General features: G+C 36.8%; 2 protein-coding genes across 3 annotated transcripts; one reads left to right on the top strand and one right to left on the bottom strand.

Moving 5' to 3' along the window:
- Positions 1 to 5,743: 5,743 nt before the first annotated feature.
- LOC124158780 (forkhead box protein J3-like) lies at positions 5,744 to 20,644 on the bottom strand. Of its 2 annotated transcripts, none has more exons than XM_046534095.1 (6): positions 20,363 to 20,644; positions 19,847 to 20,063; positions 19,477 to 19,600; positions 19,231 to 19,386; positions 14,238 to 14,433; positions 5,744 to 10,614 (listed from the first exon to the last, which is right to left on the bottom strand). In XM_046534095.1, the coding sequence occupies exons 2-6, from the start codon at positions 20,002 to 20,004 to the stop codon at positions 9,578 to 9,580; spliced, it is 1,671 nt and encodes a 556-aa protein (XP_046390051.1). In that variant the 5' UTR covers positions 20,005 to 20,063; positions 20,363 to 20,644; the 3' UTR covers positions 5,744 to 9,577. The 2 variants fall into 2 exon arrangements, with proteins under 2 accessions (XP_046390051.1, XP_046390052.1); XM_046534096.1 differs by having other exon boundaries at positions 20,487 to 20,644.
- Positions 20,645 to 21,614: 970 nt separating this feature from the next.
- Positions 21,615 to 23,547, top strand: LOC124158781 (small ubiquitin-related modifier-like). The gene is made up of 5 exons (XM_046534098.1): positions 21,615 to 21,749; positions 21,866 to 21,934; positions 22,116 to 22,193; positions 22,445 to 22,516; positions 22,592 to 23,547. Exons 1-5 carry the CDS (start codon positions 21,726 to 21,728, stop codon positions 22,652 to 22,654), a joined length of 306 nt encoding a protein of 101 aa, XP_046390054.1. The 5' UTR covers positions 21,615 to 21,725; the 3' UTR covers positions 22,655 to 23,547.
- Positions 23,548 to 23,852: the final 305 nt, after the last annotated feature.

The following is a 23,852-nucleotide window of genomic DNA, read 5'->3' as shown; positions in this document are numbered from 1 at the left end:
GTATTTCCACTGAAAATACGATTTTGAACAATCTCACGTGAGATTAGAGAAAGGAGGGGATGGGGTTGAGCCAAATCTTACTAAGGGGGAGGGGGTCCAAGAATCGCATAAATTACCTCACGTAATTATTGGATGTCCCAAATTCCCTGAATAGGAAAGGGGGAGGGGTGGAGTTGGTGACGTAGTTTCGGCTTTGCTATCTTTGCCACATGCGTAAGCAGAGGAAACTTCCAGATGAGATACCAACGGAGAAGAGAGAAGGTTCGGATAGAGCGAGCCCCGCGCGGAGAGGGAATGTTAAAAACCGTGCTAAGAGGTAAGGGGGGAGGTAAGAATATGATACAAGCGGGGCAGGGGGAGGACTAGAACAGGGTTTATATATGGAGTACAGGGGAATAGGCCTTGGTCTAAATTGAAAAGGAAAGTCAAATTTGGGAGGGGTGACATGCCGAATTTCCAAAATGCTCCAAGTGAACCTATCCCAACCGATAGAATATTTTATAATAATAATGACATTTGCAACTGTGGCGGATACAGATGGGGGGGGCGCGTCCCCCTTCCTTGCGGGTCCGCCCGTATTGCCGAACATTGCAAAACCACAATTGAAACGTTTTTATATCATAAGATGGCATTGTCTTTTACATGTGTATAATCACTTTCAATAAAATTTTCTTATGCTCTGCCTGTGACTTGATTATTTTTCATTACGATAAAAGTAAAGAAAACTCAAGATATATTTTGCGCCCCCCACCTGAGTTTTTTCTGAATCCGCTACTGATTTGCATGGGACAAAATCCCTCTTTCCCAGCCATACTCGGGGAACGAACGAATAAAAAAATCGCGACCACCACTTTCCCAGATCCTTTTTTTAGAATAGAATGTTTTTTTGTAATATAATAAAATTTAATGGTATATTGTCGAGTATTTAGACTAGAAAATTTTAATAAATTTTATTTTTTTAATTTTAATATTTTTGTCGATCTCGGTGGCGGCGGGGATAAGTTCTTGCATTCCATACCGAAGGTCGCGGGTTTGAGGCCCACCTTGATAGGTTGCCCCTTCCAGGGCATGGGTGTGTGTGACCGTCTGTACTTGATTGTTTAAAACTCCCGATTTAAAGGCCTCATTGTGCTGTTTTCGGGGGTAATCGAAATGAATAAAATAAATGAATAAATAAAAAAAAAATTATAAAGACATCTGCAGGGGCCAAAATCGCTCTTTCCCAACCATACTCTGAGACCGAACGAAGAAAAAATTCGCGACCACCTCTTTTCCTGACGCGTACTTCTCTGTCAACCCGCGACCTGTCCTTTCCTCACCCTACGCGCCGCCGCCACCGATATTTGCTGTTGATATGGAAGTGCGTTTGCTCGAGGGAGGAGAACTTAAAGGGGTTGGCCTGCGATAAGGCGAGCGTTTTCTCGGGGCACGGAGTGGGGTGGGGGTAGTTGTTCGTGAGGGATTATTGTTGGAGATAAGCTAGGCGAGTCCGCTCGTATCAAGGGTTGGGAAGGCAGAACACAAGGTGCCGTACTCACTTGGTGGACTTCAGAGAACAAATGCGCCTCTACCAACTACGTAGTCCCTGCAAATGTTTACGGCGCGTTGCGCAGAACACGATTTTGGAATTATTAACTCCTGTCCTTACAATAAGTAGAGATAGATATTCGCAGTGGCGTAGCCAGGAATTTCGTTCGGGGGGGGGGGGGGGGTCCAAAACCAGAGGGGAAAATTTTTGAAAAACAGGGTACTAAGTAATGGGTTTTTAACTAATTTTAGCACTTTTCACAACCGAAAAAACTTCATTTGTTAAAAAAATACTTTGTAAATTTATGATTTTTCAAAAACTTGTTTTCTTTTATTAAGGAAAATAATTGTGCTTTTATATTTCGGCGGGGGGGGGGGGGGGGGGGTAAGGGGTCTGGACCTCCCCTGTCTACGCCACTGGATATTCGTGTTTATAGCTTTGTTACCACTCCGTCGGATGCAATGATATATGCAATGAAAATAGTGAAATAAACACTTGCAATTTTCCACGATAATAAAATTTTATTCCGACGTAGGCTTCAATGTTATTACATCATCTTCAAGGCACCATGCAAAGTAATTAACCCCTACAAAACAACAACCTTTATCCATTCCTCACAGAAGACCCCATGACCATTCCAGCTCCTTGTTCATAAAAGCATAGTTATAATATGTGAAGTAGTCATGGTAGTAGAAGTGGTCATCAGAAAATGGTGACAGAAATTCATGTATCATTATCAAATATGTTCTCTGAGTCCCTTTGTCTACATACATAATTGGCATCAGTTGAAAAGTGAAGCAGAACTAAACTGATTTGTTGGAAAAGGCTGAACACCAAACAAGTCCTGACAAGGACAAGGGCAAAATAAGGAACAGTTCTCTCAACTCAACATCTTAGAGGAAAGGCCAAAGAGCTAAGATGGACAATCCTTTGATGAAGCATCACAATTATTCCAAACATCTTCTTTTTCGGTCTTTGTGCAGGGTCTGGGAAAATATTTGCCGTCCATTTCCTCAAAGTCAATGAGCTATATTATTATACCACTAATATTCCTTACACAATGCGTTAATGAGTTTCTTGCTGCAACTGTCTGTTAATCAATCCAAGACTACTGCAGAAAATAAACTCCTGGACAAGGTTTGTTATGAACGGACTATGTAGATCAGAATTCTCAATGTGATTTAATCATCTTAATAATGGATGGAAGAAAAGATTTTTGGCGAGGAAAATATTCTGTGAGAATGTAAGTAATTTATTGGGGCTATTCACTTGGCTCCGGCTCCATCGCTGATGTTCCAAGGCATTACCAACATGTTGTCCTTTAATTGCCAATGGCTGGTTTATTTCATTTGTTGCAGTTTCAGTAATAAGTTATAATAAATGCCTACACAGAATTTTCAACGTATAATGGCCACAAAGAATAACAAATGAAGAGCTTATGAGATGAGAAACTGAAATTCCTATAGGTGAGGTCATCAAGAAAGGTAAGTTTGCTTGAATAAGCCACACTCTGAGAAGACTAAACAACAGTATCTGCAGCAGAGTGGAATCCCCAAAGAAACAGAGGAAGAGGGAGACGAAAGATAACTTGGAGGAGGTCCACCAAACACTAAATGAAGGTAAAAGGCAATTGCTGGAGAGAAATAAAGCAGATGGCCCAGAGCAGTGTATGGTTGACATCCTTAAATGCAGCCCTACATCCTCCAAGAGAATTAAGGAACTAAGCGAGGTCAATGTCAATAGTCTTAAAGAGGATGGATGTCCATACCACTGAAACATAAGCAACTACAGAAGATGAGAAAGTGAAATAATTTATAACACCCATGGTGATTGGAAAAAATCAGCAAATGACAAGTTTAACCTTCCATCCCCTTTCCAAGAAAGAGCTGAGGAGTTTATCCTGTGAAGACTCATACACCCTGAAGCCTGTAAGGTATTTTTTGTCATATTATCCAGTATGAGTAGGCTACAAAAAATCAAAAGTAACTATGGCAATGGTTACACAAAATTTTTATGAATTACTCCCGTGTGTACCAATTCCTTCGTGGGATCCATGGGAGGACAGACCTACCAAAAAAAAAAGTAAGAAAATGTAAACTGTAAGAGTGGAGATGTATGCAGTAATTAATGGAAATGCACTCAAAAGGTCTCCCATTTCAAGAATTTATTACCAGTGCTACAAATCGAAGGACCTCAAAATTAAAAATTGAGAATATTATAAACTAGAGCAGGAAGGCTATTGAAATGTTGAAAGGAGGAAAACTTTGGGAGCAATTATATCCTCACAAGAAGGAAAAAATATTTATTTGCCTAATGTATAAAACATAATTCTTGATGATGAACCATAAATTAAAGAGAGAAAAATAAATTACTATCAACAGAAATCTACTTTTGGCAAAGATCCATGAAAAAGTCAAGAAAAGAAAGAGTAAGGGATGACAATACAAGAAAAATCAACGATGTTTAGAAGTATGTGGTGGACAATCTGCAAGTTAGCAGATTACAATGTTTCATCAGACATGTCCAAAGGATGGGGAAGAAAGGATACCAATAGCCGACCTTGAATAGATACAGGGAGACACAAGAAAAAAGGAAGACCCAAGAAGTCATTATGTGAGTAAAGAAGAAAATAGATAAGAGTAGAGATAGAAATAGGATGGGTAATTTTTTGGGAGAAGGCAGCACCAGTACTAGGAGGTGAACAACAGCTGAGGTAATTTGCCATAGGGGTATAGGAGGAAAGGTGGAGAGAAACCTGGTTTGGCATTAGCCTGCTCCTCATGAAAGGTGCCAAGGGGATCACAGCCCCAAATGATAGACAGCATTGCAATTGAAATGTCCTCCATACAGCATTCAAGCAGGCATCGGGAAATCTATGAAAACTCTCTCCCACCACGGGGATTTGAACCCGACAGTGGTGCAGAGAGGGGATGAAACCCCACCAGAGCTCAGAGAAATTTTTAAATTTAATCCATTTTGGTTAATTGGATTAATATTACTTACAGAAGAGTAAATATTAATAAAATATCTCTCTGAAAGCCGTGAAACTCACCATTTTTTCTTAAAATTTTTCCGGGGGAGGGCCCCCCCCCACCTTCTGCTTACCCTCGTGGGTATTCAATACCCTTCACAGTCTCCCAGTTTTAGTTGTGCCTAAAACCCCCTATCCTTAATTCTTAGCTGCGTCCCTGGAGCCCGAGTCCACTGGGTGGGAAGCCAAAACTCCAGCCACCACAGCAACCTGAGCCATGTTTATTTTTTTTGGGGATGAGTGAAGAATGGGGATTGGGTGATGAACTTTTGGGTAATATAAAGGACTTCTAGTTATGTAAGATGGATTAGTAATTTGGTTATTGCTTACTAACGTAAAGTGGAATGTCCCCATAAAAAATGTCCTAATTTAAAACTTCAATAACTTCTTAAGCTCAGAATTAAAAACACATACCTCTCGAGTACAAACCCCGTTCTCCTTCTCCCTTTCCCTACTTAACACCTTGCGTACGGATGCCGAGAATTCTCGTCATTTTTTTCCTGAACGTTCTGGACAGATGACGAAGATTCTCGTCATTTAGGCGCGTCAACCTAAACAATTTTAAAGCGTACAATACGTATTTGTTAGTACGTTTTCAGTTGTTGTTCGTTATTCATAATGAATTGATACATCATAATGTTTGATTAAGTAAAGTTATATAAACATAAGCTTTTTAACCATGTTTAAACCAAAGGCATTACGCCCTAATAGGCACATATTTCCAGAATCAGCGTTCCTAGGAATTTAAATAACCCGGTACGCAACGTGTTTACGCGTTCACTGCCGCAGATTTTTAGATGAATTCACCCATTGCACCAAAGTGTTTTTCTTTTTCCTTTCCCTTTAATACTTGGATACTTTCCATCTGATTTTTTAGTGCATTCCGCCAAGTGCGCTATGTTGGTCACATCATACACACTGCACCAAAGCATGTGACCAACGGTGTGCTAGGGGAAGCCAAAAAAAAGGGACTCATTCTTCGGTCATTATGACCGAAATGGCATGAAGATGAACAATGTGTTTCAGTCAAAATGACCTAAGTGGCAGTGAATTTGTTTATAGAGTGAATATATATAAATAAATATATATATTAACTCTATATATATATAAAATCAATACACGGAATCACCAACATTCAGCAACCAGGGAGACGAATACATTTAATTAACATCACATTTTTAAAATTAAGGATATTTTATTAAAAATTGTAAATTAAACAAGTCTGTTAAATTTGCCAACCATGAAAAAACTGCAACCTTACAGGGATGGTAAAGTTCAAGTTTCCTTCTGTATGTAACAAAACATTAAACTAGGTGAATATGCTCTTCTCAACTTGTATATTAGTAGTTAAAAGAGAGTATTTGTACAACCAGCACTACTGCTGAACAAATGGTGAAGAATTAACTGAGAACAATCATTAACATTTAAAAAATAAAAATGAAAAATCATGAAACACATCTAATGGAACAATTACAAAAGCCCCACTTGGTGGTCCACATAAAATGTTATAAATTTTTGTTGCTCATTTAATGTAATACAATCTCTTCGTGTTCAGAAAATATTCTTTCCACTCCAATTAATCCTCCACAAATGCATTAAATGCATCCAACAACCATTTTTTTATGAGAGCATAAAAATATATTTTAATCACATATTGAAGGCATATAGCAATTTTTTTATGAATCACTCATAAAGACCATACCAAAACGGAGCTTTGTGTGCACACAAGTATAATACTTCCTTTTTTTCTACCTGAAAATTGTGTTCCCTGACTAGAGTACTGATTAACCTATGACAGCAAAACTTATTTTTTTTAACAATATAATACTGGCCAGAATTAAATGAACTACAAATCCTGAGAGCATAGCAACAGGACGAGGATAACTGAAACGTTACTGCCCACACTAAGTGGATTTGCTTATAGCATTTGAAAGAGAGTGAGAGATAAAGAGAGAGAAGGGAACCGTTTCCCAGGAAATAACTTCCTACCAATGGGAGAGGGGACGAGGGATGGCAGTGAGACGCCGTGGGCCATCACTGCACACTTACCAAGTGCGGGACAATGCAGACACCATTACGAGGCCAGCTTTGATGAAATGACACACTAAACATACAAATCAATACATACATAAAGGTACAAACTACACTATTTTCAATAGAATTATAGAAAATGCCGCTTAATCCCATAAAATTCCAGTATTAACAATAAATTTTTCCTAAGTGAATTATTTGGAATTAACATAAGCCCCTAAGGTGCATGATTAAATAAATTTTCATTCTGCAGGCATGTCTTAACCATTTGCTAGTTAACAAATCTGAGAATATCATTTCACAGGCAATCCTTCCCATTACATTTCAGAGCATCCTCTCAACTATATCACAGTTGCAAATTGCAAGAACAGATGTATCCCTCATTCAGCTCCTACTAAACTTTTAATTTCAAACAATCTACAAACAAACTAGTATTCACTGGTTAACGGTGTTGAATGATCAATTGGCACATTGTTTTCAGCTAGCTTTCATCATTCCTTTCATTAGGCTAAAAAAGGCATTTCTCTTAAAGCAATCATTAACGCTTAAAAAAAATATTAATTGCCTGAGTATTTCAGATCTCATTCCATGATTTCAACCATTCACACAACTAACAGTAGCTATTGCACATGTTGATTGCTCTTCAAAAAAATAAACACAACAAATTAAACACAAATATGTACAACAATCATACATCACATACTTTTTTGAGAACATTTAAGGTTCCAAGTACACCTTTACAATTAGAGAAACATAAATATGTACCACCAAAATTATGATAGAGAAACATTGTCACTTAAAGACAACGTCTTAAATCAGGTATTTGAAACACAACCAAATCATCTACAGTCAACTAATCAATAAAACTTTTAGTTGATACAGGGATACCTCAGTAATAAAGTTATGGCTACGTGTTAACTGTAAAGCTGAGATTTACAACAGATACTCATAAAAAAAATTAACATAAAAGGTAATGTGCTGAGATATTATACTCATGAATTAAAACTAAATTCATACATCGAGGAAAAAAATATATGCATTTACAAGCTTGTAATGTCTTACCAACATGCCATTGTTGGCATTAAAGAAATTGAGCAACTGATAGCATTAAAAAATCAATTAAAAATGATTTTCACTTATCATCAGATGGAAATTAACACTCCACCAAAAGAATGAGAAGGATGCTTCGTTCCAGAGCATTTGCATTAAAAAAAAAAACAAAATATCAAACAACTATGTACACAGCGGAATGGCTGAGTAATAATGTGTAATTATGAAGCTTCAAAAATAAAAAGGCAAGAATCAATAAGTTGCAAATCAATTGCACAAGATCAGTCTTTCCTCACTCTACACAACCAATAAAAATAACTGCCTAAAAGGAAGTGAGCGGTGAAAACAGGCAAGCAATTAAACCACAGGCATTCATCAGCCTGTTTGTTTTACCATAAATACGAGCTTTTCGAAAGTGACTAGCAATTGACCTTATAAGTAATGCTCGGCATATTCACCATCAAATGATGTCCGGAATATAGTGAACAACAGCCTATAATCTGTGCAAGTAAAGCAATAATCATTGCTTTAAAAGCCACAAAAAAATCCAGAGTAATTACACCAAATTGCATTGAAAAATATTGCCCAGTCAAAAAAACTAAATTCAAATTCAACTACAACATAAATGCCAAACTAATCTCAAACTTCATTTGAGAATCTTAATGGTATTTAATACTGAACAAAATGAAAAAGATAACGCTAAAAATGAGTATGCTGCAAGCGTAATATTGCAGCAGAATCCAAATACATGGGCAGCATCCCATGTACGCAACTGGAATGATTAAATTCAAATGACATTTTAAGTGTCATGGACAAAATGGCATACATATGGACCATTAAAGATACTTCCATCCACTCCTTTTCACTACTGATCAATTCCTTTCGGAAAAGTTCCCCTCATAACAAAACACAACAAGGATAACAAATATGACTCACTATCAGCAAATATAAATATGAGTGAATATAAAAAAGGTAATTCTACAAAATGAGAATACTACTTCATAGCAACAAAAGTAACTTAAACATAGGAAATGGAATTTCGTACGACCATAATGAGATGAGAACATTGGAGCCATGGCGAAAATGTGGCAAAAAAAAACCTCAATGAACCATTTTTTTGGGAAAGACAGGTTACGGAACATGGATATCATAGCATTGGCTGTAGCCCCATTTCACTAGATTAGGAAGAAAAAAAAGATAACTCTACAGGTTAAAAAATCTAATGGTTATAAAATGAATAAATTATCTTCATTACCTCTCCATGTCACATTTCATCCTAAAATATTAGGCATTAACATACATCCGGAATGAGTAAAGTATGGGAGGATTCTCATAAAGGTGACATACGCAACCATTTGTCCATAATACTTAAATTTATGTCGAAGAACATACTTAAATTATAATGGCAATTTAAAATCACCCAGTATCTATCATCCATAACGTTGATAATTTAACATTCTTAAACATTTTTTAACTAAACACTTATCTCATTAATAATTTTCAGCTTATAATGTTCATGTTAAGTAACTGGTATATATTATCTTATAGATAGAAATGTATTCCTTTTAACAAAAAATTAACATTTGTAAAATAACTACCTGTACATTCACAACCTATTTTCAATATCACTCTGCATTAGGTAATCAAGCACTTTCTGCCTCATGGAACAAGACAATAGCTAAATGTCAAATGCCAGAGTAATGGTGACGGGTTTCTTTAAATTCATTTTAGACAAAAAATCTGGAAATGCCTAATTTCATTTGGCTTCAACAGAGGGAACATCCAATAGACCTCTATGAGAAAAAAACTTCATTCAGTCAAAACTGTAACAATTAATATTTTTCATCTGACAAATATAGAAAAATTTACCCTCAAAAATTCAATATGGCTGACAATTGTTACCCTAACTGAAAAGTGAACTAAAACATTCATAAAAGTCATTGCCAGTGATAATCATTTATCATATCCCCAAAAGAATTATTCATATTTGTTTTACTTTCATCGAAACTATACCCTTGGTACGGGTGACACTGCAAATCATTACTAGTGTGAACAGAGGGCTCCATCCCATTGTACGGCTGGTGCTGTGGGTGTACCATACCTTCATCAACACCTTGATCCCCCACGCAAGAGCCATCCCCACTGCCCGAGGGAAGGGAAGAGCAAGAACTCATGCCGGCCGCCTCACTGTAACTCCCCATCCCCAACATTGACTCAAGCGTCTCGTCCCTGTTGACAATGTTCTCCTTGTAGCCAGGGTACACCTGATCCCTGCCAGGGAGTCGGCCGATTGGGGGAGAGTGACCCGGCACGGGGAAGCATTGGGGATGGTAAGCAGCACTGCCGCTTGCATACACCCCTTGCTGGCTTGCATGTCCAGACTGGAGTCCATCCTGGATATTGTTGCAGTAGTCGTGGCTTTGGTGAAGCTGGGGGCTTTGGTGGCTGTGATGGTGCTGGTGGTGATGCTGGTGCTGTATTTGATGGTGTGGGTGCTGGTGCTGGGGGTGCAGGGCGGGCAGTGGACTAGAAGGCCCGAGGGATGCAGGGTGTTGGTGATGGTTTTGCTGCTGTTGTTGATGGGGGTTGTTGGGGTTATGACCCATTCCGGCTTGGGAGGGGGACGAGAGGGGCGTGGGATAATTCGGTCTTTGAGAAGGCGTGGGGAGGAGGGATGATGCATTTGGTGATGCAGACGACCCTCCCTGTGCCCCGGAATCCGGGCAGCCACCCAAATCCATCTCAAACTGCGAGAGGAGACTGGTCAATATCTCCGACAGTTCTGACGGATCTATCGCTTCTGGGTCAAGGTTGACGCCCTCGTCCCGCGATCCACTGCAGACTGCCTGTGGACTCCCATGCTCTTCCTTCCCAACTGGGTTGTACATGTGCATTTTGCACGTGGAGCCACTGAATTGGTCAAAGCTAGTGTCATTGGTAGAGTTGGCAGCCTGAAAGCTTGGATATTGGTCCCCTGTTGAGGTAAAGAATGAATGTCTTATCACAATGATCTAGAAAAAATGCTGAGACTATATTATTGTGAAAATTAATAATAAAAAATTTCAGCACTCAAAGAGAGGAAAACATTAATTCCAGTGTACGTTCCATTTGCATGATAAAATCACAAGGCTTCACAAAATATTACAGTAAAAATAAATAACTGAGAGCATTTCAGAATTCAATTACATGAATTTGCTTAACACAACAAATAGTAGCACGATAAACCTGGTTTTTGACAAACTGTGAGGTTCTGGACTCTAAAACATTAATCTAGATAAAAATTACAGCTCTAATCTAAAATGACATAAAACGCATCAGCTGAGATCTTAAAAAAATAATTAATAGGGTAAAAATTTCATTGAAATCCCCAACAGCTAATTACCAAAGATGCGAACAAAGCTGCAGCCTTTCGTGAGAATCAATCCTGAGATAGGTTTGACTAAGCTCCCCATCAACCATTCTCACACCAAACTTCTATGAAGGGCAAAAATTTTGTGATGGGAGAGTAATTACTTAAAAATATATTTTTGAAGATTTCATTGACCCACAATAACGCAAACTTTAAATAATATCAAATTCTTGTATCTCATATGACGTAAAGTAAGAATTCGATTAGTTATGCAATAGTCCATGCTTCAGACATGAGTACTCCACTGCACATAAATGCAGAATTATTGCTCCAATTTTAGGAAGTGTCAAGTATATCCTGGCAATGCAACAGAAAAATCATGGCAATCCCAACAAAAAGAAATAGATCAGTAACGAGTCTTCAAATCAAAGTAACAAAATGACCACAATAAAACTGTAGGGTTTCTACTTCTAAACAGGTATTAGATTACAATCTTCTAGCTTAGCATTAGAACTGAAAGCAAGAATAATCTTTATTTTTTAAAAATGGCTATTGAAATACCCATTTCCATTTTCATAGCTCTTGGGAAAATCGATAATTACACTTGGTTCACTACTACATATAAGTGGTGTAACTATGGATTAGATTCCCCCCAAAAGCCTCAGAGAAAAAAAAATATATTTAAAACTGTGGTCTAATTTTCCCACATAGTAACTGCATCTGCTTGGCATTAAATTTTTAGTGCCAAAATGATGTAAAACATATTTCCAAATTTTTTCTAATATTTTCCTGAACCGTGTTGCCTGTAGGGGCTTTCTCTAACTCGATAGCAAGTCTTATCGACGTTGCTACGTCGTTAGCTTAACATCGAAAATCTTAACTAACGACCATTGGTTTTCTATACGCTTGCTTAACGATATTTTCTCGGTAGCACTAACGAAAAATGTCTATAGCTTATCCGAGCGCTTGAGAGCACGTCTTAAGCTTATCGACGCCCGCCATAACGTTTCTCGGTATCGGTTTTAAAGTTTTAATTCTGTTACAACAAAGCGATAAAGGTATATTTACTTGAAAAATTGTAGGAACACTTTTGCGAAGGAGGTGGAAAGCATTAAAACGTTTTGCAGTAATCAATGAGTATAAAAAGTGGCAACAAAGACATTAGTTTTTCGGGGGAGTAAACATGCTGCTTTATGTAGATTTAAGAAAGTTATTTACCTTGTGAAAATTGGTGTGAAAATAATATTTACACATTCCAATTATGGTGCTTCGATTATTTTTAGTCAGTAGTTTCTTTCGGCTCGATTGATGGAACTTCACTTTTTAGGTAGGGAGCTAATCACTCTTTAGGAAAGAGCAAATGTAATCAAGCATCTAGTGCAGAGAAGACGACTTAAAAATACTCAGAATCCTAATTTTCGAAGTATTTTTGATTCGGAACAACCTTTTGAATAACCCCCAATATGGCCCTAACACCGACGGATCTTTGACGCCTTTTTTTGGCTGGCTAAAGCCACCGTTCACGAAAAAAATAACGGTTTCCCTCTTTTACTCAGAACTCATAGTCGTCACTTTTACCTTTTGCAATGCTGTTAAACTAAGTCCCAACGAAAAATATGCCTGTGTTTTGATGGGTACATGCATACACTTATTTTAGTATCATTTGCAGTTGCTGATTGCAGTGATTTTCTATGCCTAATTGTGGCTACCAACGATTAACCTATGCTACGTTTTGCTTTTGTGTGAGTTTAATCAGTAATTCGATGCCTCAACATGGTGGGTGACTATGAAAATATTTATATTATTTCCTTAAATGCACATTTTTTTCTGTTTACTTTATTGTACTTATCTTCGCTTTGCGTAGAATATAATTATAAGTAAAAACAACACCAACAACATTATCACTTCCGTAATCTTTACTCAAGAAATTGACACTAAAAAGCGTTTAGTATGTGACACGAGTTCACAATCACAACACTCGCGATGATTCCTTCCATGACATCCGTGTAATCTCGGTATTTTTTATCAACGAATTGATTTCAAACATCCCAAAATATTATGAAAGCGTCAATAAGTTTTTCTAATTGAATAACTACCACTGTGGAAGTTGTGGACTTATAACGGAAATAAGGCAAACGATGTAAACAAGCCGTGGCTGAAGAATCACTCTGAAATTTACATTGTTACAATACTATTAAAAATAATTTTGTCACTACTATAATCACAAGAGTAAAATTATTATAGGCGTAGGTGAACGAGTAAGTAGCTGACAAAGTCCTCTTCAAGATAATTATACTTGAAAATTACGATACATGATGCACCAAAAGTTGCCGATATTCTTCCATCGACGACTGTTGAATCTTTGAATATACACACTTATTTCCCCCTTATTTTATTTTGTTCTTCATGGAAATATATTACGACACATCATAAAAACAGTATATAAATCCACTACTAAAATAAATCTCATCCGTTTCCTCCATCATTTATTATTCTTTTCTAAATCGACCGGTGCGTTCTTCAGCAGCTTCTTGTTTATTTATGTTGACTATTTATCGTTTATTAGTTACCGTAGTTAGACACTGCTTCTTGATGCTACCGAACGAATAAATCTAGGCATAGTGATTGGTTGAAAATTCTAGCCTCACTCGAAGGGGCCGATGATTTATTGTTTGCTATCGACGAGCCGTGGTCTTGTTTTGCAAAGACGAGCTGTCATTAAGGTGAGTTACAGAAACTCACTTTCGATAAGAGGGTGTCGTTGCAAGAGAGGACTTTCGTTAACAACCCGTTAGCAACAATTCGTTAACGAGTTAGAGAAATCCCCTACTGGGAGGGGGGTGTCGCCACCCCAGGCCATCTCATCCCCCCCCATATATTCCGAGTAATGCCATTGCTTGATACGTATAGAAATAATTGGAGAAAGAGGAGAAGCTGCTGCAATTTCTGAATAGGAACTTCCATAGCCTTGAAGAATGGTCACATTCTACATGCTTTTTCAACATTTTACACCCGTTTGGTAAATCCATACACTTTTAACTAGGACAGTTCTTTTGAGTTAAGAGCGTAGACATCCCTGACTAAGTCATAAACAAATACATACATAAGTAAGGGCTATTTCCTTTCCCTAGGCTATCTCAATACCATGATGACACCAGTAAATTTTTATACTTCAACACACCAAATTATTGTTGTTACAATGGTTTAATATACAGCAAAAACTTACAACACAAAGCAGAGGAACTTACCATTAATTTGATCAACGTTGCGCTTCTTAGCAGAATGCTCAGGAATAGAATTCAGAGTCATTCCCCACTCTGGTTTTATACTCATAGCTTGCTGATCTGCAATTCGTGCTTGACTGACAGGAAGGCTAGCCCCATGCTGAGAAAATGGGTTACAGTCACTGCTGTTACTGCTGCAATCTGGACTGTATGGAGAGGCCTGCAATAGATTATGGAAATGGTCATTATGAATCAAAAAATAAAGGGTATCATTGCAACCTGATTGAGAATCAAGCTGAGGAGGATGCAGGAGTATGAGCAGGGGCCTTGACTACCATTAAATACACTTGATTTCATCACATAATATTAGGTATAGGCTGGTTTGGCTCTTCTGTTTCAACAGTTCTTAAGCTTAAAACTGGAATCAAGATGAGATGAAGACGTTTGCAAAGATACCATGGAAGTAATGGAACAGATAAGAGGTGAAGGAAACCTAGATATTCTGGGAGATTGAAACCTGTTGAGGGTAAGGCCAGGATGGAAGAATAACAGGAGAGTATGAATTATGAAACCACAATGAAAGAGGAGAAAGGCTTAGAATTCTACAGAGAACACAAGTTGTACCAGCACACTGTTTAAGAATCACATGTGAAAAAGAAGAGGAAACAGGGGATAAGAACAAGAAAAAAACATGTATCAAGAATAAAGTGTTAAACCATTTGGAGAAAGAATGAAGTACAAGAATGCAAACACTGAAGAAGGACAGACGTGCCGCAAGAAAATAAGGAACAAGATTTGTCACAAAGCAAGGAAAGCTGAAGAAATTTGAATGAAGACCTATGAAAAGAGGAAAAAAATAATAACATAACTGAAACATTGAAAGTGGCACATAGAATTGTGAGGAAGCAAGATCAATAACTATCCAGAACAAGAATGGATATCATCTGATTGCCACTAAGACAAAGTGAAGGGATGGAAAGCATACCTGAAAGAGTTAAACAATAGGAATATTTTCAACACTAAAATAATAGAAGTAGAAAGGAGATGAAAGCATGCATCTTAAGAACAGAATTTGATGCAGCAATGATGAATAAAGCTTCGGGAATAGATGATATTCCTTCAGAGCTAAAGAAAATGCTGGAGAGAAGACTGTAATCAAGCTCTAAAAGAGCCATCTATGAAATTTACTTGACAGGAGATAAACTGCGTGACTGAGAGAAAAATACAGTAATCACTAGCATGAAGTAAAAGAGAGCGGACAAGTGTGACGACTTTTGAACCATAGCGTGACAACAAATTCTCCGAAGGTATTGACAAGAAGAGAATAAAACTTGAAAAAGACTAAAATAATACACAGCTGAAAATCAATAAATTGAATGAAAACTAAGAAAATGGTATGCAGCAGAAAAAAAGAGCAACATTCAACTAGGAAATTAAAGCTTTACAAGGTGAAAGATTTTTTCCACCTAGGAAGACTAATAACAAAGACAAATGAAGCAAGGAAAAAATTGTCAGCAGTCACAGGCAAAGAGGACATTCTACACACAATAGAATCTATGTACTTAGCACTGAAAATACAAAAATAGAAGAAAGGAAACTATTTATCACATCGTACACCTGGAAAATATTTTTTTAAATGGAGAGGCATGGATGATGACAGCAGCAGGGTAGTCAAGAGTGGAAATATTCAAAATGTGATGATACAGAGGGGTGATGAAGATTAAGTGGGCTGTCTGAGTGAGTGATGATTTAATCCTCAAAAGAATGGGAGGTAAGTCTATTCAAAATACTAATAGGAAGATGGGACAACATAATTGGCCACATCATGAGGCATGATGACCTGATACAGACAATCATCAAAAGACATGGGGATCAAAAGAGTTGCAAAGGAAGGCTGGGAATGAGCTACAGTAGACAAATTATTATGATGTATGTACATGGGAAGAAATTTTGAATAGGTTAGCTGAGATGAGAGTGGAATGGACAGCTGCTTCTAACCAATCATTGAATTGTCGAATTACAATCATGACTATGATTAAAAAAAAATCATGATTTGTGTTAACCTCTGATCGCCGTGATTCAGTTTAGTCAATAAATCCATTATTGATGAAATAATAATAAACATCACATTCAAGATAATTTGAAAGTACAAAAGACGTAAAGGTATCCAATCAAATAAGTGAAAGGTCACATTGATGAAAGCAATTAATAAAGCCAACACTAAAATAAATGAAAAATATCCCTGCTAAATAATGGCTATGATATACATTAAGAGTGCAAGAGATGTTTACACTATGCATGATCTCATGAAATGAGCGCTTATCGTGAAAAATTATTACTATAAACATAATCATACAAATTTGATGACATTAGCTAACTAAAAATAAAGTTATATAGTTAATTTGCAGTAAAAGAACGAACTTCAGTTAAAAACTGCATTTATAAAAACAAAAATCTGCCTACTTACAAATATAACAGCTACCCAAGGAAACCATATCATGAATTTTTGCCTTAATATAGACGATTGCAATTAAATTATCAGTTTGCCTTGAAATCACAATTTGAACTTTCACTGATCTCTAACAGAAATTTAAGAATAATTTCGGGATTTTCAGATGTTAAGGAGCAAATGGACACTCAATTTATGTAAATGATTGAATTTGAACAGCTAAAATTCATAATCAGGAGTTCTCCATTACGGTGGTTTGAAAAATGACGTTCATGGACAAATTTATGATACGTGAAAATCAATGACAATTTTGAATAGAATCATGTAAAAAGGTAATTCAAAATGGGATGAAAGGAAAACACATTGAAAAGCCCCATTTAACATTGGAGGAAGAAATTAAGGGCAAACGACAAGTTGCTCTGATAGACATATGACCACATCTTTGTACTGAGTTCTGATAAGTTTCACCACAAAACGAGGGAAGAGATAGTTACACGCACTAGTGAGGTTAAAACTATGCTCATATGCTACCTCAAGCTTAATATTTTCCTAAAATCAAAATACAATGTCATGTTTACAATTATGCACCAAAATTAACAATTATGTATCAAGGTTCCATTTTTGGGATAATTTTCTTCCACTGGATCAATGAGACATTTAGAATAGAATGGCTTCATCAAAAATATTTAATTTCCCATTAACTTGGCTGCCAAAATGAAAAATTTTAAGTTATGCCATGTGTTAACAGAAAAATTGGGTGCTGTGCGGATTGTCTTCAGTAAATAAATACTTGCATAAATTTGCATGCATCGTAAAACCTTAGATTTCATAACACAATCTTTCAATTTTGTAGGCATAACAATGAAAATTATAATCATCATTCATAGTATTCACATTTCTTAACCTATGACCGACTCTCTGCATCTTATGAACTCATTCCATAGAAAGATTAGCTTTGGATGGGGCTGGGCAGGAAATAAAGAAATGGGGAGAGTTGATAAGGGGGACAAGAGGATACTAGGAAATGGAAATAAGAGGAGTGTTTCAGAGAACAAGTCAGGGGTCTAACAAACAGACAACCCTAGACATTATTTGAGGCTCAACTTCCTACTCCTATTTTGGCCATACATGCTAGACAGGTTGAAGAATAGGACCAGGACATATAGATATCTCCACTGCACAAACGCTCAATAATCGCCCACCGAATCAAACTCGCTCATCTAGTACTACTAAGGCTACTAGATGACCGGATTTGAATGGTGGGCAATTGCTGAGTGCTTGTGCAGTGGAGGTATTGATATGGCACTTAATATGATATGTCATGATTAAGTCAGTGATGGAATGGAAGTGGGAAAACCAACCAAATATCAATTCCCTGAAGTCATGGAACAAAAAAAAACAGAAGAAACTCATACAATGGGGCAAAATGCTATGCACTCATATGAATTTGTCTTGTCCATTTAAATATAAATGCAGTGTAGTATAAGGAAAATGGCAGCAGCCAAAATCAACACAGCCCTCAAAAGCAGATAAATGAAGGCAGGGTCCGTGAGGTCTCTCACTCATGAACTCCAAGTAGAATCTCAGCAGTGGCATCCAGGAATGAAGAAAAGACCAATAAGGTGGAGAAAGAGGAATTCCTATGAATGCACAAGCATAGAATGTTGGAAAAGTGAGGCCAAAGAAGCTGGAAAATACTACACAGGAAATGGAGACATTGAGAGAATTAGGTAAGTTTGACCCAACTAGGGCAAGGTAATGGGAAAGCAGAGTTCACTTGATTGATAGTTACAGGGTGATAGTGGTGGGAACAAAATTCAATGAGGGTTAGCATTGGTTTTAAATATGAAACAGTTGTGGTAAGATAGTAGAACACATAGATGAGGTTAGGGAGAGAATTGTGGTGGTGGCAGCTTTAGCACATTCCAATAACTTTGAAGTATTGATAGTCAATGTGCAGAAGGTATACCAAACACAGAGGTGGGAAGAATCAAGTACTAATGGGGGACTGGAATTTTGTATTAGGGGGAGAAAGAATGAGAATCGGATTGAGGAATATGGATTAAGGATGAGAACCAACTACATGAGTATGATTTGCAGGAGGAAAACGCCATTTACCAGAAACACATGGTTCAACCATTATGGCCCCAACCATAAGGTATTTATGAAAAGCTCACAGGGTTTGAAGACATCACATTGCTTATATCATTTAGAATCTGAAGTTTGAAACTTCCAAAGCTTGAACAATTTGACACACTAGTGTAGCTTCCCAGCAGCATGCACTGATTCAAAGCACAGCCTAGGTATTATGAAATTAAACAAATGGTTTCGTGGGCTTTGAAGAGCAGAAAGGTCAGGTAGTGGAAGGTAGATACACTGAAATTGACTAATAGAAAACCAGGAACTAGGAAATATGAGCAATAAAGACAAATTTACACGATTGAATCGAGTAAAAAACAATGCCAAGAAGAAACTTAGATCCTAACTGGTCTTAGGATTGTGCAAACTAACAACTCAACAGACAAGCCACCCCTTCAAGATACAGTAATATGAACGGCTAGTACTCACCCGAATCATCTGGATATTTTTCTTTTTCTTTGAAAAACCATCATCTTGACTGTAGCTGTAATCTATTTCCCAATAACTCCCTTTACCAGGATCATCTTTAGACCTCGGAATTTTCGTGAAACATTTATTGAGGGACAGATTATGCCGAATTGAATTCTGTAATGAGAAATGAAAAGTGATTGCCAGAAAAATATCGGTTTAGTAATACCAACGTTTCTAGCTCTAACTCACAAAAACAATATTTACCTTCCATCCAGTTCCGGCCTCACGATAATAAGGAAAATGGTCAATAATGAACTGATAAATTTCGGATAAAGTCATTTTTTGCTTTGGAGCATTACTAATTGCCAAACGAATTAAACTGGCATAGCTGAAATAAATTTTATGCATAATTTATTTGGTTGTTCCATCAAAACGGGAAAGTTATCGATTACATCAAAATTACTCTCAACAAAATCTTAGGGACAAATCGTCACACATCCATTCTATAACCTTTAATTCAATTTACTAAAATAATTGCATAGCAAATTTATTTATTTAAATTGTTCCATTTAGGCTACCATGAAACCAAAAAAGAAATAACAAAACTCAAGATGCCCATTATAAATATCTTTACCTGTAAGGCGGCTTTCCATCCTTGGACCTTGCAGTTAAAGCGGTATCCTTAATCATTGTTCTTCCATTATCCTTAACACTATCAGAGTCGTGGGAACTCGGCGTTCCAAAGCAAGGAATCCAGTCTATTGCTATGAGACTACAGTCTAAATCTGCCATAATATGTCACATTTCCTGACTTGTTCGCCGACAGCAAACTTTTCAAATCAGCATAAAATCTGAGGAGGAAGTTTGCAATACTTTATTCATTGAGTCCAAATAAAAATTAGGTATAACAGAAGAAAACACCTCAACAAATAGTATTTCCAAAGGAGTAAATTCGCGGATGTAATACAACATTGACATTCGAAAGAGTAACATCAACATCTTAAATCAAAGTTACTAACAACTACTAGATAGCATACATGGCTGTTAGTCATTTCTCCCCTTCAACTATCACAATAGCATAAAATTACAAACGCCAAAGTAATGTTTAAACTGGAAAAATGGCATAATTCAAGCGAGAAACAATACAAACCTGAAATAAAGCTGTCATGTTTACTACTTTGCAGACCACCATGGTGAATACTTAAGTGATATATTCCAATCGTAAATCACTTTACACGCTATACGAATTATAACTGAATGAGGAAATCATTTACCTAATTTCTTTCACTTCTCGACTCATAAAATGCATGTTTAAGGTCACTAAAATGTTTACATTGATGAAATTAACAACAGCTGATAATTCAGGCACAAGTAATGCAGCCACGTAAGGTAGTTGGAGACATCTGGTAGCAGAGAACACAACATTGAAGAAATGCCGGCGCCTTCGCGTCGGCGGAATTGTTTGAATCATGAACCGTGTAAACTGGTAGGGTTCATGTTTCGAATATTCATTAATATCCTGTCGCATTTAGTATTATCTATTCGGATAAACCGCCAGAAAAACTCTTAAGTTACTTGGAAACGTGTTAATCTCAATTGAATAATGATAAAATTATCATAATCATCCTATTTATGGTGTTTAAGTGGGTGATGTAAACTCGATAGAAAAACGAAGTGCGCGAATTAACTAAACGAATTAGTGCCTACATCAAATGAAATCGAAAGAAGTCATCAAAATACATTTTAAACTTCGATAAATAATTTCTCGTTATGACCCCAGAAATTTTACGGGAAAAGGAATTTGTAGGAACGCCTCTTTTGGAGTAAAATACCAAAAAAGGCTACAATGTGTATCCATATTCAATCGCAGGCAATGGTGTTAGTATGAAAATATTTTGCTCGATATGACGCAACATATGAGTCACGACAAGTAAAAAAAGTGATATGAATATGCACTTTTTTCAAACGCTAATCATAAACACCAGGATTACAATGCGTAATAGTTTGCCAACTGGTGATTTGCTTCATGCTCGCCTCATACGTAAAGACAAATGAATCAATTTTTAAGACGCTGACCACCAAAGTGAAGAAAAATCCATTGCTTAAGATTTTTACCGTTACATCAAATTACATTGTAACCAATTACAATGTACAATTTCGCATTCTTACGATTCGCAACTGTTTGGAGAAACTTTAGAAATACACTAAATACGGAGGGTACAATGACTTTATGACATGCAAAAAGAGATTTAATAGCCATGGAATATCAATAATGTGTTTTCGTAAATTTAATAAGTGTGAAAAGTATAATAATCTCTAAAAACTCATTAAATGAAGGACATAAAATGTTATGCTATTTCAGTTCCCTCTATTGTGTTCTTGGCGCTCTTTTTACAAGAGTCGGCCATTTTGGATTTTCATCCCCGGATGTGAATTAGTGGTAGATTTCTGGCGCGTTCAAGGAGAAGCGGATAGCAGGTCCGAAATTTTCACAGCCAGTTTTTTTATGGTAGATGGTTAAGATGTCGGAAAATCAGGTAATTCATTGTACCGAGGCTTTGATTTTACTTGTCAGCATTTTATGGTTGAAAATAAGTAAACCGACGTGGTATCAAAGGTTATTTAAAGGAGTAATGTTTTCACCTTTGTGTAGGAGCAGAAACCAGACGCCGGTCCAGGAGACGCTGGGTCTGAGTATATCAAGCTAAAAGTTGTTGGAAACGTAAGTTTACGCCTTTAATATATTATTACAGTGTCGTTTGAAACTTCAGTTGCCATTGGATAATATAATTATTTGTTATTCTATAATTCTTCTGTTGGCATGTGGTCTGGCGTGCCTTTGACAGAGGACATGTTTGATGTTGTGATTACGAATTCACTGTTTATTTCCTACTTTATTCCAGGATTCCAACGAAATTCACTTCAGAGTTAAAATGACAACCCAAATGGGGAAATTAAAAAAGTCCTACAGTGAGCGCGTTGTAAGTATCTGTACAAAATATTTTCACGTTATACCGCGGCGTGTCCTTGGATTAGCTATGTAGTAACTCATTTTACATCTTAACCTGTGTGATTTCATTCTATCGAATTGCCGGAATTTTTGCCTGAAATCACTGTCTTTTGGCAATCGCAACGGGTTGTTAAAAAATTTTTGTGCAATGTTACTGCATTTTAGTGCCTCACGTGCCGATGTCAAATTGAAAATATCTTTCACCGCATATTTTGTTTTCAGGGAGTCCCGGTTACTTCATTAAGGTTTTTGTTCGATGGTCGGCGAATTAACGACGATGAAACTCCCAAACAGGTATGTTACCATATTTTTTCACCGTGTTTGATATTTGATGAATATTGGCTAATGCCATGTTTTGACATTTTTCAGCTCGAAATGGAAAATGACGATGTCATCGAAGTGTACCAGGAACAGACCGGAGGTCGAGATTGAAAGTTTTTATCAACAGCCCTGAGAAATGCAGCCTGAATTTTCATGATCTTGAGTGTTGTAGTAATGACTTCAGAAACAATTATCGAACTTTGAATTCACCGTTCGAAATAGTGTTTTGAGTTAGGAAGTCGCTTACATTAAATAACATTCCTGTTATCGCGTGTCGAGGATTTTGCAGGATTTTTTCACCTTGCCTCTGTTATCTGGTTTAAGGCTGCACATTATGATTCATTTTAAGGACATTTATTTAGATAAGTCGACATCTAAGAGTGTCAGGATATACATTTTTTGTATTCAGTGTTTAAACTATATTCAACCAATATCGTATTATGGAGGACATCAGGATGGTGTGTCCATGTAAGAGGCGTCTTGCATTTAAATAAAACTTATTTAAATTTATGCAGTATTTCTGATTTTTGCTATGTAGACGTTTTAGTTATTATTTTACATTATGTATGCATGCAGTGCCAGAGTAATGGTGAAGTGTTTCGAGAAGTCCGTTGCAACCATGTTGCAGGAACTAATTCGTTCCCTCTCGAGTTGTTTGTCGCATTGTAGCAACGATATTTCTTGCATAACCTAGTTTCTAGGTGGTAGAGGTGCAGTTGTTCATGATAGAGCCGTTTGTGTGGGAAATGATCCAGCTATCGGGAAACAACTTGAAGATAAAGTGATGAATGTGTTTTTGTCGACTTCCTGGAAATGTGTGTGGACAGTTTTCAAATTTGCATTGCAGATTAGCCCATTATTTCCATCTCTTCATGTGAGGCACATTTTTTAATTAAGTACACTCACTTGTAGTTACTGTGTTTTGCGTAATGGTTCTGCAATATCGCATTATAAAAATCTATGTAATTTCTTTCTGTTTTGAAATTATATGAATGCTGATTGTATCCGTATGTAGTTTCATTGATCTCCAGAATAGTGTGGAATCCTCTAAGTTCAAGGGAGGGCTAAAAAAGATAATGGAAAAGGTTTTCAAGGATCTATTTCATGGGAAAGGCCGAATGTGATTTCATAATATGAGTACATCAGATTTGAAGTGGAGGTCAATACATTTAAGGTATTACATATTGTTTTTTGCCCCTGTTAAAACTAATTCATACTTAATAATAAGAAATAGGAAACTTACAGGGCTATGTATCCCTTTTTTTAGGAATCTGGCAGGTAATCTGTTACCTTTGGTGTTGCCTCAAAT

Source organism: Ischnura elegans, chromosome 5, assembly GCF_921293095.1.
Source record: "Ischnura elegans chromosome 5, ioIscEleg1.1, whole genome shotgun sequence".
Lineage (NCBI taxonomy): Eukaryota > Metazoa > Arthropoda > Insecta > Odonata > Coenagrionidae > Ischnura > Ischnura elegans.
Note: the sequence above shows the minus strand (reverse complement) of the source record. Positions and strands in the feature narration are given on the sequence as shown.